Source organism: Lissotriton vulgaris, chromosome 2_1, assembly GCF_964263255.1.
Source record: "Lissotriton vulgaris chromosome 2_1, aLisVul1.2, whole genome shotgun sequence".
NCBI classification, from domain to species: Eukaryota; Metazoa; Chordata; class Amphibia; order Caudata; family Salamandridae; genus Lissotriton; species Lissotriton vulgaris.
This window is the reverse complement of record NC_141687.1, coordinates 303,829,524-303,841,206: the sequence shown is the minus strand read 5'-3', so window position 1 is coordinate 303,841,206 and position 11,683 is coordinate 303,829,524. Positions and strand designations below refer to the sequence as shown.

Here is an 11,683-nt window from a genome sequence, read left to right as displayed (position 1 = left end):
AGGGGGCCGGGGCCTTATTTACAAGGCAGCGTTAAGACACAGTAAGTGGCTTAATGCTGCCTTGTAAATAAGGCGAGGCCCCTATCGCCATCACAACATCAGCCACGACTCTTGCAGGTAAAAGGTGTGGGGCGGTGGGGTCTGGTGGGGGGTATTTCAACAGACTACCAAGAGGGAAAATGCATTATTTATTTAATTTTCCCTCGTGGTCGTCTGTTGAAATACCCCCACCTGGCCCCATCGCCCTACCGCTCAAACCTGCAAGAGTGCGCCTGCACAATGTCACTAAAAGTGACGTTGTAATGGCGATAGGTGCTTGTAAATATACCCAATAGCCTGAAATTTGACCTCTCTCCTTGAAGCAGCAAATGTGAAAGATAAATATAGACTTTAAAGGCATCTTTATTTATTAATTGGACTTTCCCAACCCATCAACAGGGACCCACAGTTTGGGAAACGAAGCTCTACTACAATATACATAAGAAATATTGTAACTATCCAAGTTTGTCAATGGTTGTATACTTAATCGTGCCAAATAGTATTATATATTGTACCTCACAGGACCTCAAGCTTGCCCTAGTTGTTTACCCAGTGGCTACTGGCGCCGTATGTGGCCCGTACCCCACGTTACTTTGTCGTGGGCTCTACCAGCAAAGCTGTTGAATGTCACCCCTGGCCAAGAGGCGACACAGAAACCAACCTCTGCTACTTGCCACACATTATTATGGTCAAGTACTTTACACTGCAAAGCAGTAATTGAGGCACATCTTTATTTGAATATGACGATGTATGTATATAGCGTGATCTACATTTATATTTATACACACACACACATTCATATTGAAAAAACTTTTAAACAAAATATATACACACACACTCACAGACAAGCATTCGCGCGCACACACTCCAGGTTGACCCACCTGTTTCAACTATTCTTGGCCCCTCCCCCACTAACAATCAGTTCCAGACCCGCCAGTGGTGCTCCTGTCACTGCTGTGGGCACGGCTGGCCTGTCACCGCATCTGGCGGGCTTCGGACGGCTCTCTACCAGTGGGCGTGTCAGTTCACAGATGGGCGTGGCCTACCCCTGGATGAGGCCGGCATTCCACGCCTACATGCTATATGTGGGTATTAATTGCGTGGTGTGGGCGTGGTCTGGCCGTGCGTGGGCGTGGCCCCTGCGGCTCCGCTCGCCCCGGCTTCCCTTCACTCAGTTCCCACTCGGGTGCTCAGTGGACGGTGGTATTTGCTCAGGCTCTTGGGGGCATCCATGCGACCGGGGGAGCGAGAAACCCCGGACCCTCAGCTGTAATTCTGGGTCTGCACTGATTTTTTTGGCTGGATTCGCAACAAAGCCTGAACCTGCTGAGCTGTGTCACTTCTGCTCCTTAGGTGTCCGACCCTCCAACCTGCTATTGTCGCCGTTCACGAAGGCTCTCTAGGGCCACCTTCGGGCGGTGTCCGGCCCAGCCGTCGCCCCCGCCATGGTGGGGCGCCTTAACCTGCAGGAGGTCCCAGACCTGCTGGATATTAAGAAGCGTGGGGAGCGCGTACTCGACAGCCCGGACTCCGGCCTGCCCCCGAGCCCAAGCCCGAGCAACTGGCACTTGTCCGGGGGCAACGGAGACAAGGGAGCCGCCAGTGGGCAGCAGGAGGCGGAGAGCCCCCCCAGACTGGAGAATGGGAGCCCATGCCTGGGGGTGCAAGGGGTGAGTACAGCACCGAGCACGGTGCCAATAATGAGGGGCGAGTACGGGGGTGAGCAGGGGAGGGCGGCTACAGTCAGTCACTGAGTACGGACAGTGAAGGAATTCCATGAATGGGTTGCTTCAGAACTGACTATGAAACCAGCGCGTGCAGCACCGACTTCAGTAGCGCGTGTCCAGGTGGAATGTGAACAGCACTGAGTGTATAGGGCCCTTCATAGACAGGGACAGAAGAGAAGTGCACCTGCACTTGGAGTTGACCCGGGGTGAGTGCCTGGGCCACTGTGTTGGGGTTGAACATAGCGCCGGGATGCCTGGTGTGCTGGGCGAAGCTGCGCACAGAGGCAGATATGTAGTGGTCAGAAGTACACGCGGCGGAAGCAGTATTGTGTAAACGGGGAGAGGACAGCGCAGGCATCACTGTTTGGGTGGTACGAAGCAAAACTAGCGATTCATGCGGCGCACAAACATTATAAGTAACTTAACTATACAGCGCCGAGTATACAAGGATTTGTAAAGCGACAGCGTCCAGGACCCTCTCTAGGGCTTTTGTAAAGCAGACAGGAATGGACTTGAGTTGAGTAACTGTGACACATCCGTTAAACAGGAGGTCGGCAACTTATTTTTTTCTCTCCTTGGCAGGGTGCCGTTTCTTGTTCAGATACACCCATCTTCACCTTCCACAACGCCCTATTTATTTGTCAGCCGTTGGTAACAAACTTGGCAAGTGCGCAAGCTATCCCATTGACCTTTTACCTGTGAAGGGAAGAGGTCACGTTAGTCAAATTCATAGATTAAATAAATACATTTACTCCACCTATCTTCAACTGCCTTCTCCTCTCCCCTGTCGCCAACCAGTTCCTGAGTTAAAGAAAAAAGAACAAAACAGGTTAGTGGCCCCTCCAGGCCCCCCCCCCCCGTGCAAGGTCCTCATTCGTCGTTGTCTTCATCTGATCCGTCTAGTGCTGCGTAGTCACGCAGGAGGCTGTGGATCATCTTATGGCACACCAGGGTCGATGTCTCTTCCCTACGACCAGGCGGTTTCTGGAAAACAGAAGAACATCTTTAAAACAGCACAGTAGCCTCCAGCAGTTCTGAGGTCGCACAGTGCGTGTGTCCCTGAGAACAAACCATACATCACAGAGTCCGTGATGATGCAGGACGTAGGTATCCAGGCCCTAAGCTCTGTGCCTAGGGCCTTCAGCAGGTCCTGTGCGTATGCACACTCCAAGAAGAGATGGTATGTTGTCTCGTCTGCGATGCACCCTCTTGGGCAGGACTTGTATCGGCTGAGTCCTCTTGCATGCATGAAGGCTCTCCGCAACTGCCACCGCTGGAGAGGAGCGGCAGCCGCAGCGTCAAAGGCTGTTCTGAGATTCCCTGCCACCAGAAGGCCCTTGCCAGTATTCCAGCAAGGCAAGGAGGGGCTGTATTGGGGCAAAAAGGATTGTTAGTGTCAATATGCTCTCGGCAAAGAGTTGTTATTTACATATGGAACATCATTCAATTAATGCCCAAAGTAACACGCTTTCTTTGCTGGTGGTCCGTAATGCAGATTTGTAGAGCACAAACTCACCTGGGAGGGTATCCTGGTGCTGAGCTGATGAGTATCTTGCCACACCTAGGGCCTAGTGGGACTACTCAAGAAGCCGAGTCTTCAGCTTCTTGCAGTATTCAGGAAGTGAGGAGGCGGCTCTTATGGGTAGAGGCTGGTCATTCCGTGCTTCAGGAATGATGTAAGAGAAGGCTCGACCTCCGGATCTGTTTTTCCATATGCGTATGCTGGGTCTGGTGGCTTCATGGACTAATGTGTCTACTGTAGGGGCCTATGTTCGACCTTATGGTCACAGGTTCAAATCTCAGCAGGCCCACTCAGCCTTTTATCCTTCTGAGGTTGATCAAATGGGTACCATTGAGTTGGGGGACAATAAACATATGTTATTCAGCACCAAGATACCCCTTCTGGATGATCGTGCCCTTTACAAAGACACATGTTATTTGTGCAAGTAGGTGTTTGGAAGGTTTGTAAAAGAATATGCAATTGTTGGGGTCAGTGTTATGTAGTACCATGAAAGTGTGGATGAGGAATTGGAATTGTGCTAGTTTGTGAATGTGGGTCGGGTCCAGTGGAGCTCCTTCTGGTGTGGTGTGATGTGACTTTGAAGAGGTTTCTCTGGTAACTTTGGATGTCTAAATGGCTGCATGTGCTTTATAATTCTAGGGAGGATGCCTTGATGTGGGCTCTAGCTAGGGTCCTACAAATAGTACATGTTTATAAATTGCTGCAGCTCTTTCAATGTCTGGCAAAGCAAATAGGTCTGTTTTTGTGTATATTGAGAAGGTATGGGTACATTGAGCATAGTGATATATGGTGACCTGTCTGTGCAAAATTATGATTATAAAAGGCAGTTATTTGCAAAGAACATTGATGCTTAGTTTCACAGCATTTGTAGATAAAAACCAAAGAGAACACAAGTACACCAGGTAGAGACCATGGCAATGATCTTCAAACGTAATCATTTCCCTAGACTCCATAAATATAGCGAGCAAGCTAAAATGCAGTAATGCTCATGGTATTTCCTTTAAGAAATGTAGACAATATAAATAAAGACTCATCCAGTCAACGGTTGGTAAAGTGCAACTACTCACCCGTGAGAGTCTCAAGGCAATGGGGGGTTAGGGGAGGTGAAGTGCTGGGGTCATGCGAAAAGCCAGGTCTTGAGATCCTTCCTGAACTGGGGTGGCGTGGGAGATACCCTGAGGTTGAGAGGTAGGTTCCAGGTCTTGGCAGCGAGGACGGAGAAGGGCTGTCCTCCAGTTCTGGTCTTGCAGATCAGTAGGACGGTGGCCAGGGCAAGCTGGGCGGAGCGGAGTTGTCTTTTGGGTGACTGGAAGGAAAGGCGGCTGTTCAGGCATGCTGGTCTGGCATTGTGCAGGGCCTTGCAGGCGTGGATGAGGAGTTTGAAGGTTATTCTTCTGTCTCCCAGGAGCCGGTGGAGTTCGCAGAGGTGCTGAGTGATGCGACTGTGCAGACATGGCAGCAGTGCTCTGGACATTCTGGAGCTTGCAGAGGTTTTTCTGGGTAACGCAGTCGTAGAGTGCGTTGCCATAGTTGGGTCTGCTGCGATGAGCGCTTGAGTGACGGTCTTTCTGGATTTGATGGGGATCTATCTGAGGGTCTTTGGCAGCTGGCAGAGGGTATTACAACAAACTGATATCCAGTAATACTTTTTAATGTATCACAATAGTTATGGATCAGGTTTGCTAGATGTTTCAAATACAGTGGCAGCTCTTCCATATAGACGTTTGGGCACTGCCCTACCTGGAACATTTCATGTCATTTAAAGGGTCAGGAGTTATGCAACAGCGTTCCTTAATGTGGTGCCTGGACAGTTCCACCCTTGGAGTGACATGGAACAAATTTCCAACTGTGCATGTCAAACATACAAGCAGTTTGTGTTTTTGTTGGTGAACGGGTGCACTAGAGCTTTGAAGCTGTGGCTTGACATTGCGGCTTTGGCTCTCCAGCAGGTTTCTTTGCACCCATGTTCCAAAGCCCAGTAGCAAGCCCTGCTCCCACCTTTGCGATGTGATTGACTGTGGAGGACATGTAACACAGGCAATAATTATTCAGCTTGGCTGTGTGACAGGCTCTCCACTGTCAGCTACACTGCACGTGCATGCAAGGCTAGCCATGCTACGAGCAGCAAGAACTGGGAGTGAAGGAGCGGGTTACAGTGTAGAGTAGGGTGCAGGTTAGAACTCAACTGTTGCCGTGTGCACACAAGTGTGTATGTGTGTGCGATTGTGAGTATACTTGGGAGAGAGGGAAAGTATTGTTTCTAGTGCATGGAAGTGTCCCGCTGCAAACCTAGCCCCACAGCCACCCTTTACTTACAGTGCTTTCAGGTGCATATATTGTCCACCACTGCTATAAGTGGAACCAGACCAGGCAAAAGTCTTGGCATTTTATGTCCATGCATTGAAAGATGATACACACCCCTGGCATCATGAGAGTAATTCCTGACACATTATGGGCATTCATGATTTCTTGGTGTCCACCCATGTTATATTGTTTACCCTGGCACAATGGTGCTTATTCCAAACATATTGGGACCACCCTTCTCATGACAGTATAAACGCTGTGTAATGCTGGCCTTATCACACCTGTGGTTCTTCTTGACAATACTATGTGAGTGTGACTTCTCGATGAACATGAAAAGCCATTTCTGGCATAATGCTGACCCTAGCTTTCTGGCGGTAAGTCTTGACATGTTTTGGGGATCATTGGCATGACATGCTGATAGAAAGGCATAGACAGCAACATTTATGCGTGTGCGGTAGTAGTATACTTGGGTGTGAATGCTTAGTGCAAATGACATGCTGATGTTTCGGTATTGCACTTATTTAAGAAAAACTGGTACGTATGGGGGAAAAAAGAGTTTTCCCTGAAAATGGCAAGCTTTTATTTTGGGGATTTGATTTATTCTTCCAAAATGAAACTTGTATTTGCTATCAAAATATGTGTTTTAGACACTGGGAACCTGATGTTTGGATACAACATGATTGCATTTCTTAAATCTATATTTAAAGCTGTTATTTGAGTGATAATCCCTACTGCTCTTTGAAGTTTGAGCTTAGAAGATTGGGGTGACCTGCGTACTGTCCAAATGTGTGAAGTTCTCCTTAACGTATAAGGTTGTAAAATCGAACTAACTCTTTTGAATTTGGTGTGGCATTGTAAGATGTTTGTATTTTAACATTTTTCATCCTGCTCTTTCTCAAGGAGCTTGATGAAATAAGAATGGTAATCTTTTGGAAGTGGTAGGTTTGAAAAATGAAATGAACTAAACATATAAGCGAAGAAAGATGCAACGACCCATTGAAAGTGCATGTTTTGAAAGGCAGCAGGTTAGACAATAACCCAATTTACCAACCTTTTCCTCAAGCTTTGCTTGGGGTGGATGAACCTCCTGACACCCAGGAGGGTGTTTCGGCTTATGTTGTACACCATGACAAGTATTGGAATATTTCATTAAAAATGTCTTTTTGTAAAGCATGTATTTACCCTCTCCTCTTTCAAAAATCAGTTCAAATGAGAACAGACGGAGAATCTAGACAGACAAGCCTCAAACTATGGTATGGGTTAATTTTTTCCTTACACTAAATGTATTATTAAAACTACAAAATATATTGTAAACCAGGGAGCTGAAAAACCCAAATGATTTAGGAAGACCGTGTATATCGTCCACGTATGAAAAATTACTGTAACAAATTCCTATACATTAAAATAAAATGTTAGTAGTAGCCTTACAGTGTGTTCTGTTTATGAAATCTATCAATGCCTGCGCTTCTCTTTTCTTTTGTTGGCCAAGTAGCCTACATAATCAACTGATATGGCTGAGTTTAAGTCTGCGGGGAGGTGGTACGCGCTTTTGATGTCACACACTGCTATTCTCACAGAGTTGGCACTATAGGGGCCATGTTATACTAACGGCGCACCTCTGAAAAGGTGCGCCTGGCGCAACAGGGACAGTACGCTGTATTAAAAGAATGCACTGTCCCCAGACTGGAGACAGATCCTGTTGCAGGCGACTGCACCCGCCTTCAGGGGGATGTCTGAGTGGTCCGTTGGATCCCTTTTTCCCCTCCATAGGGCTGCCTTTAGGAGACACAGTGAAAGTGCGCCACCCTTTTGTGGAGCACTTTCCACTGTGCCTCTGCGCACGCGTCCGTGATACCACGCAGACGCAGAGGCACAGTGATTCCCCATTTCTATGGAGCCACACACCCATGCAAATGAGTGGACTCCTCTCATGATGGCGCTGGCTCAACGTGTGCGCCAGTGCTATCAGTATTACAGAAGGGGACGCACACGCGTCTGTGACCCCTTCTGTAGTACTATTGTGCCCACAGGGCACACAAAGGGGGAGCACATGCCCATTAGGCCCCTAGGGCACAATGTATAATAAAGTCCCAGGTCTCAGACCAAACTTCCATGGACTTGTGAGAGAGGTTATTGGTAAAAAAAATGAAAGTGGTTAAATCTGCCTCGGTCCTCCTTCCTGGCACAGACTTGCATTCCCCCAGGGATCCCTTTAACCCGGCCCCACAGTTTCATCATCATTAGGGGCACATTTTCAAACTTCACATAACGCAGCGCAGCAAGTGAACTTTTATCTTTGCGTAAACAGGAGAGAGCAGAACTGCTCTATGGCCCAGATTTTCAAAGAGTTTGCGTTATCGATTCAAAGTCTCGTGCTAGGATTTACAATGCAAAGCAAATGTCAATTGCATTGCTTTGAGAAAAAAAGGCAACACTGCGCATTGAGCTGCCTGGCATTACTTTGTGTCGGGGATGAGTTACATGGGTGATGCATAAGCATTCCAAAGCATCTGCTCATAGATTTTGACCCAACCCCATATCTACAAAGAGTTGTAGACCTGGATTTGTGCCAAAATGGTGCGCCTGCCTGAGGCTCGTTTAATCAGGAGAAATATCTTAATTTCTCAGAAATATCTTAATTTCTCCCTGTTACTTCCTCTTTCTATGTGTGCCGAGTGGAGCTCAAATGAAAAGAGGTGAAAGCTTCCAAAGATAGTTTGTGCGCAGGAACGGGTGCCTTTCTGCACTAAAACTATCCTTACCAACGCTGTGACGTATTTGCACTACAACACTGTTCTGCTGTCTCCTGTTCATGCAATGTAGTGCAGAAACTTTATTTTAGGCTCTGCGTTGTAAAGTTTTTGAAAAACTACCTCTCATATCTTCAAGGAAATAGCAGTTTGCATTGCTTTGTAAATCCCAACACAAGACTTTATGTCGGATTGCGTTAAAAAAGTAATACAAACTCTTGGAAAATATGGTCCTCAGTCTGCAGAGTTGCAGGCAAGTGGGCTTAGTCAATGACGTTTTGTGATCTTTCTCCCATTAGCCCCCAGTTAGAGAAGTGCCTTCAAGCATGAACTGGTAACAGGGCAGTTCCACAGGGGATGGGCTAGAAGGCCAGTGTGAGTTTCTCTGGGCCGATAAGGGCTAGTTTTAAGGCCAAGGCAAGCTGATTTCTTTGTGACTGGTTTGATATTACAGTCAGAGCTGAAGCCTGCATATAACCAAGCAGGTTGGAGGCAAGTAGCACACATAACCCAATTATCTTAAACTTCCACCCAGTTTTGTAGAGTAGCCTAGATTCACCTGCCTCATTGTGAACCTTCCAGCAGATATGCATATGTAACTCTTTCAAAATCTATATTTAAATACGCCACTCCAGACATTGTTACAGTATTTCATTATTCTCCATTTCAAAAGCACGGCTGTCAATAGTGCGGCTGGGGCAGTGGCACCGGAGCACAGTGCACCTCTATTTGCACTCTTTTAATAACTATTTTAAAATGCTGTATTTTGAACAGTTTTCAATCACTGAACATGGCAATGGGGCGGGGGGTTGGGGGCACTGTCATTGTTGGCTGGAGGACACTTGCTTACTTGCCACGTCACGATTGCCTGTAGGACTTGTGAGTATGCTTTTGCTTTCAAAGCATGCATGCTAAATAACACATTTTTGGTAACGTCACAGACCACAAACCACTTAGCACATATAATGGATAGAAAATACCACTGGTTTATTCAAAGTCCTGTTCTCACATGGAGAGAGCGAGAGAAAACAAACCCAGTTGCATTCTCCCAAACAGTCACTCACAAAAGGACAACTAGGCGAAAGGAAGAAAGGCGGAATTCTAGGAGGATACTACTTCAGGATCCCGCCACAGTATCTAAAGATATTGGAATAGACGCCTACCTCACTGAATTGTAACATTCTTCCTCATTGGCGACTATCCACAACCTGGTAGGGTCATACCACCAGGTCAGGCTCAACCAAAAAGATGGGAGTTCTTCTATAAAATTTTACTGAATAATGCAGGGATCCATATAGGAGAAAAGGAGTTAAAAATACCTCACAGAATACCCAGAAAGAATACTCTTTATTTGTAGGGAACGAGTATAGTTAAAAACGAATCCAGGGTCTTAGCTGAGTGTTAGTTTCTCAACTGACCTTGATTTTTTGTAATTGCCAACATGTTTCGGCCCACACCATGAGCCCATCCGGGTCTGGGGCCTTCGTTAGAGCTGTGTGCGTATCCCTGCCTACCTAAGCATGCATTCCATGCACATATGTGAGGCGTAAGGCTCTCACCTGAGATCAAACTCACTGAGTCCAGGATACCCTATTGTTGGGTTGATCAAGGGTCATGGGTGTCTTGCGCCCAATGCCATTCCATAGTCAAATATGCATCAAGGTGCTCCCATCTTTTTAGTTGAGTCCGCCCTGTTGGTATCACCCTATCAGGATGTGGATAGGCGCCAATGATGAAGCATGTCCCGATTCAGTGAGTGAGGCGTCTATTCCAATATCTTTGGATACTTTGGTGAGATCGTGAAGTGATGTCCTCTTAAAATTCTGCCTTTTATTTAACGTCATCACATTGTTTTATTGATAAAATATTTTCAGTCTTGGAAGACCATTGGAAGCCCATGCTTGTTAGAACAGACTCTACCATTTTGCTCTCCACCTGACCCCTTGCGCACAGGGTATTATGCCCTGCCCCAAGGTCCTCATTTTGCTCAGAAGTAGCGGTGTCGGAGTGCATAAGGGGCTATAAACTGAAGGCCCATGCTAGGCGCCTTTGAATGGTGAGAGATCAAACTAGCTACGGCTTCCGTTCAGCAATGATTGACAGTCTGTCTACTTTTCCCGCCCCATATCTTAGCAGTGCTCCATTGCTACCCGTCTACATTTGCACAAGCTGTCATCAGCAATAGCCACAATAAAGAACAACTAACCTGGTGGTAACACTTAAGTGGCCCCAGAACCTCCCTACATATGATAATAGGGGACACACCTCCACCTCAATGTCAAATCTTGCAAAGGAGCCATGTTATTATGGGTCTGGCAGTATGTTAAACTCTAGCAAGTACCTGTCTCCAGGCCGACGTCAGTACCAGCTCATCCCCCTTACTCTGCAATCCTTTCTCACAGCCGAATATCAATCCTTGCTCAAGTGGAACACTTAGGTTAGCCACCTCAAAGTTTCTGTATTTCAAAGCACATATTTCTATCTGTTGTTTTGGGTCCGTCTAGTCTCCAAGAACATCTGGATGGGCTTTTATATTACGCCAGAAGGTGGACATTGGGTTATAAGTATACAAGGACTGAGAGGTCACTAGAAAGATTCTTGCAGGAGCAAAACGCTGCACATCTGTCCCGACCCACCACGCCATTTAGGGGGCACTACAGGTTGTGTTACAAGCACAAAGCACCTGGGAGGTCTTACAATGCTTTGTAGGAGGGTCAACAAACGGTATTACAAGCAGCCAACATTTGGAAGGACAGGCCGCATCCCATACGAGGGGGGATAACAAATTGTATTACAAGCCAAAAACATGTGGCATGTCACCTTAAAGCCTTTTGCAACTATGTAGGGCCAAATTATGTGGCAGATCAAGCTAAAAGTGTATGGTAAGGAAACACAAATTCTCATGCAATTGAACACAAATGATGCTGTACGTTCTGTGATATTTTGACCCTGCTAACTTAATTTAACACATACTGAGACAAAAGGAAGTCTTATTTTATACAAAAGCACAGGATTCTTATAGGTGAAGAACCATACGCATTCAGCAGATTTCTTTCGAAGAATTCCTTACAAAATAATTAATAATGATGTCATACACTGAAGCTCAAGGACGCCTGTTCTTTCCTCCTTCCAAACTAAAATAGTTTGATTAAAACATGCACAATGTCACACTGCCCAAAACAATAACCCGACATAGACACAGTCAGTGTAATAAACGGTGCGGCTCTTTTATTCTGCGAACCCCAGCTTTGTTTTGAAGCCTTTTGCCCGTTATGAGTTTGGCCAGGGCTCCCCTTGGCGTCTCTGAAAGCACTTCTCACCTTTGAGAGCTACCTAGTGAA

At 46.6% G+C, this 11,683-nt stretch overlaps 1 protein-coding gene across 1 annotated transcript in view; it reads left to right on the top strand.

Annotated features, from left to right (window-relative positions):
• The first annotated feature begins 1,212 nt into the window (after positions 1-1,212).
• RFLNB (refilin B) overlaps positions 1,213-11,683 on the top strand; it is a 41,343-nt gene continuing 30,872 nt past the window's right edge. The window contains exon 1 of the mRNA XM_086954993.1: positions 1,213-1,709. Within this exon, the coding sequence (XP_086811119.1) occupies positions 1,485-1,709 (225 nt within the window). The 5' untranslated portion in view covers positions 1,213-1,484. The remainder of the gene's footprint in view (positions 1,710-11,683) is intronic.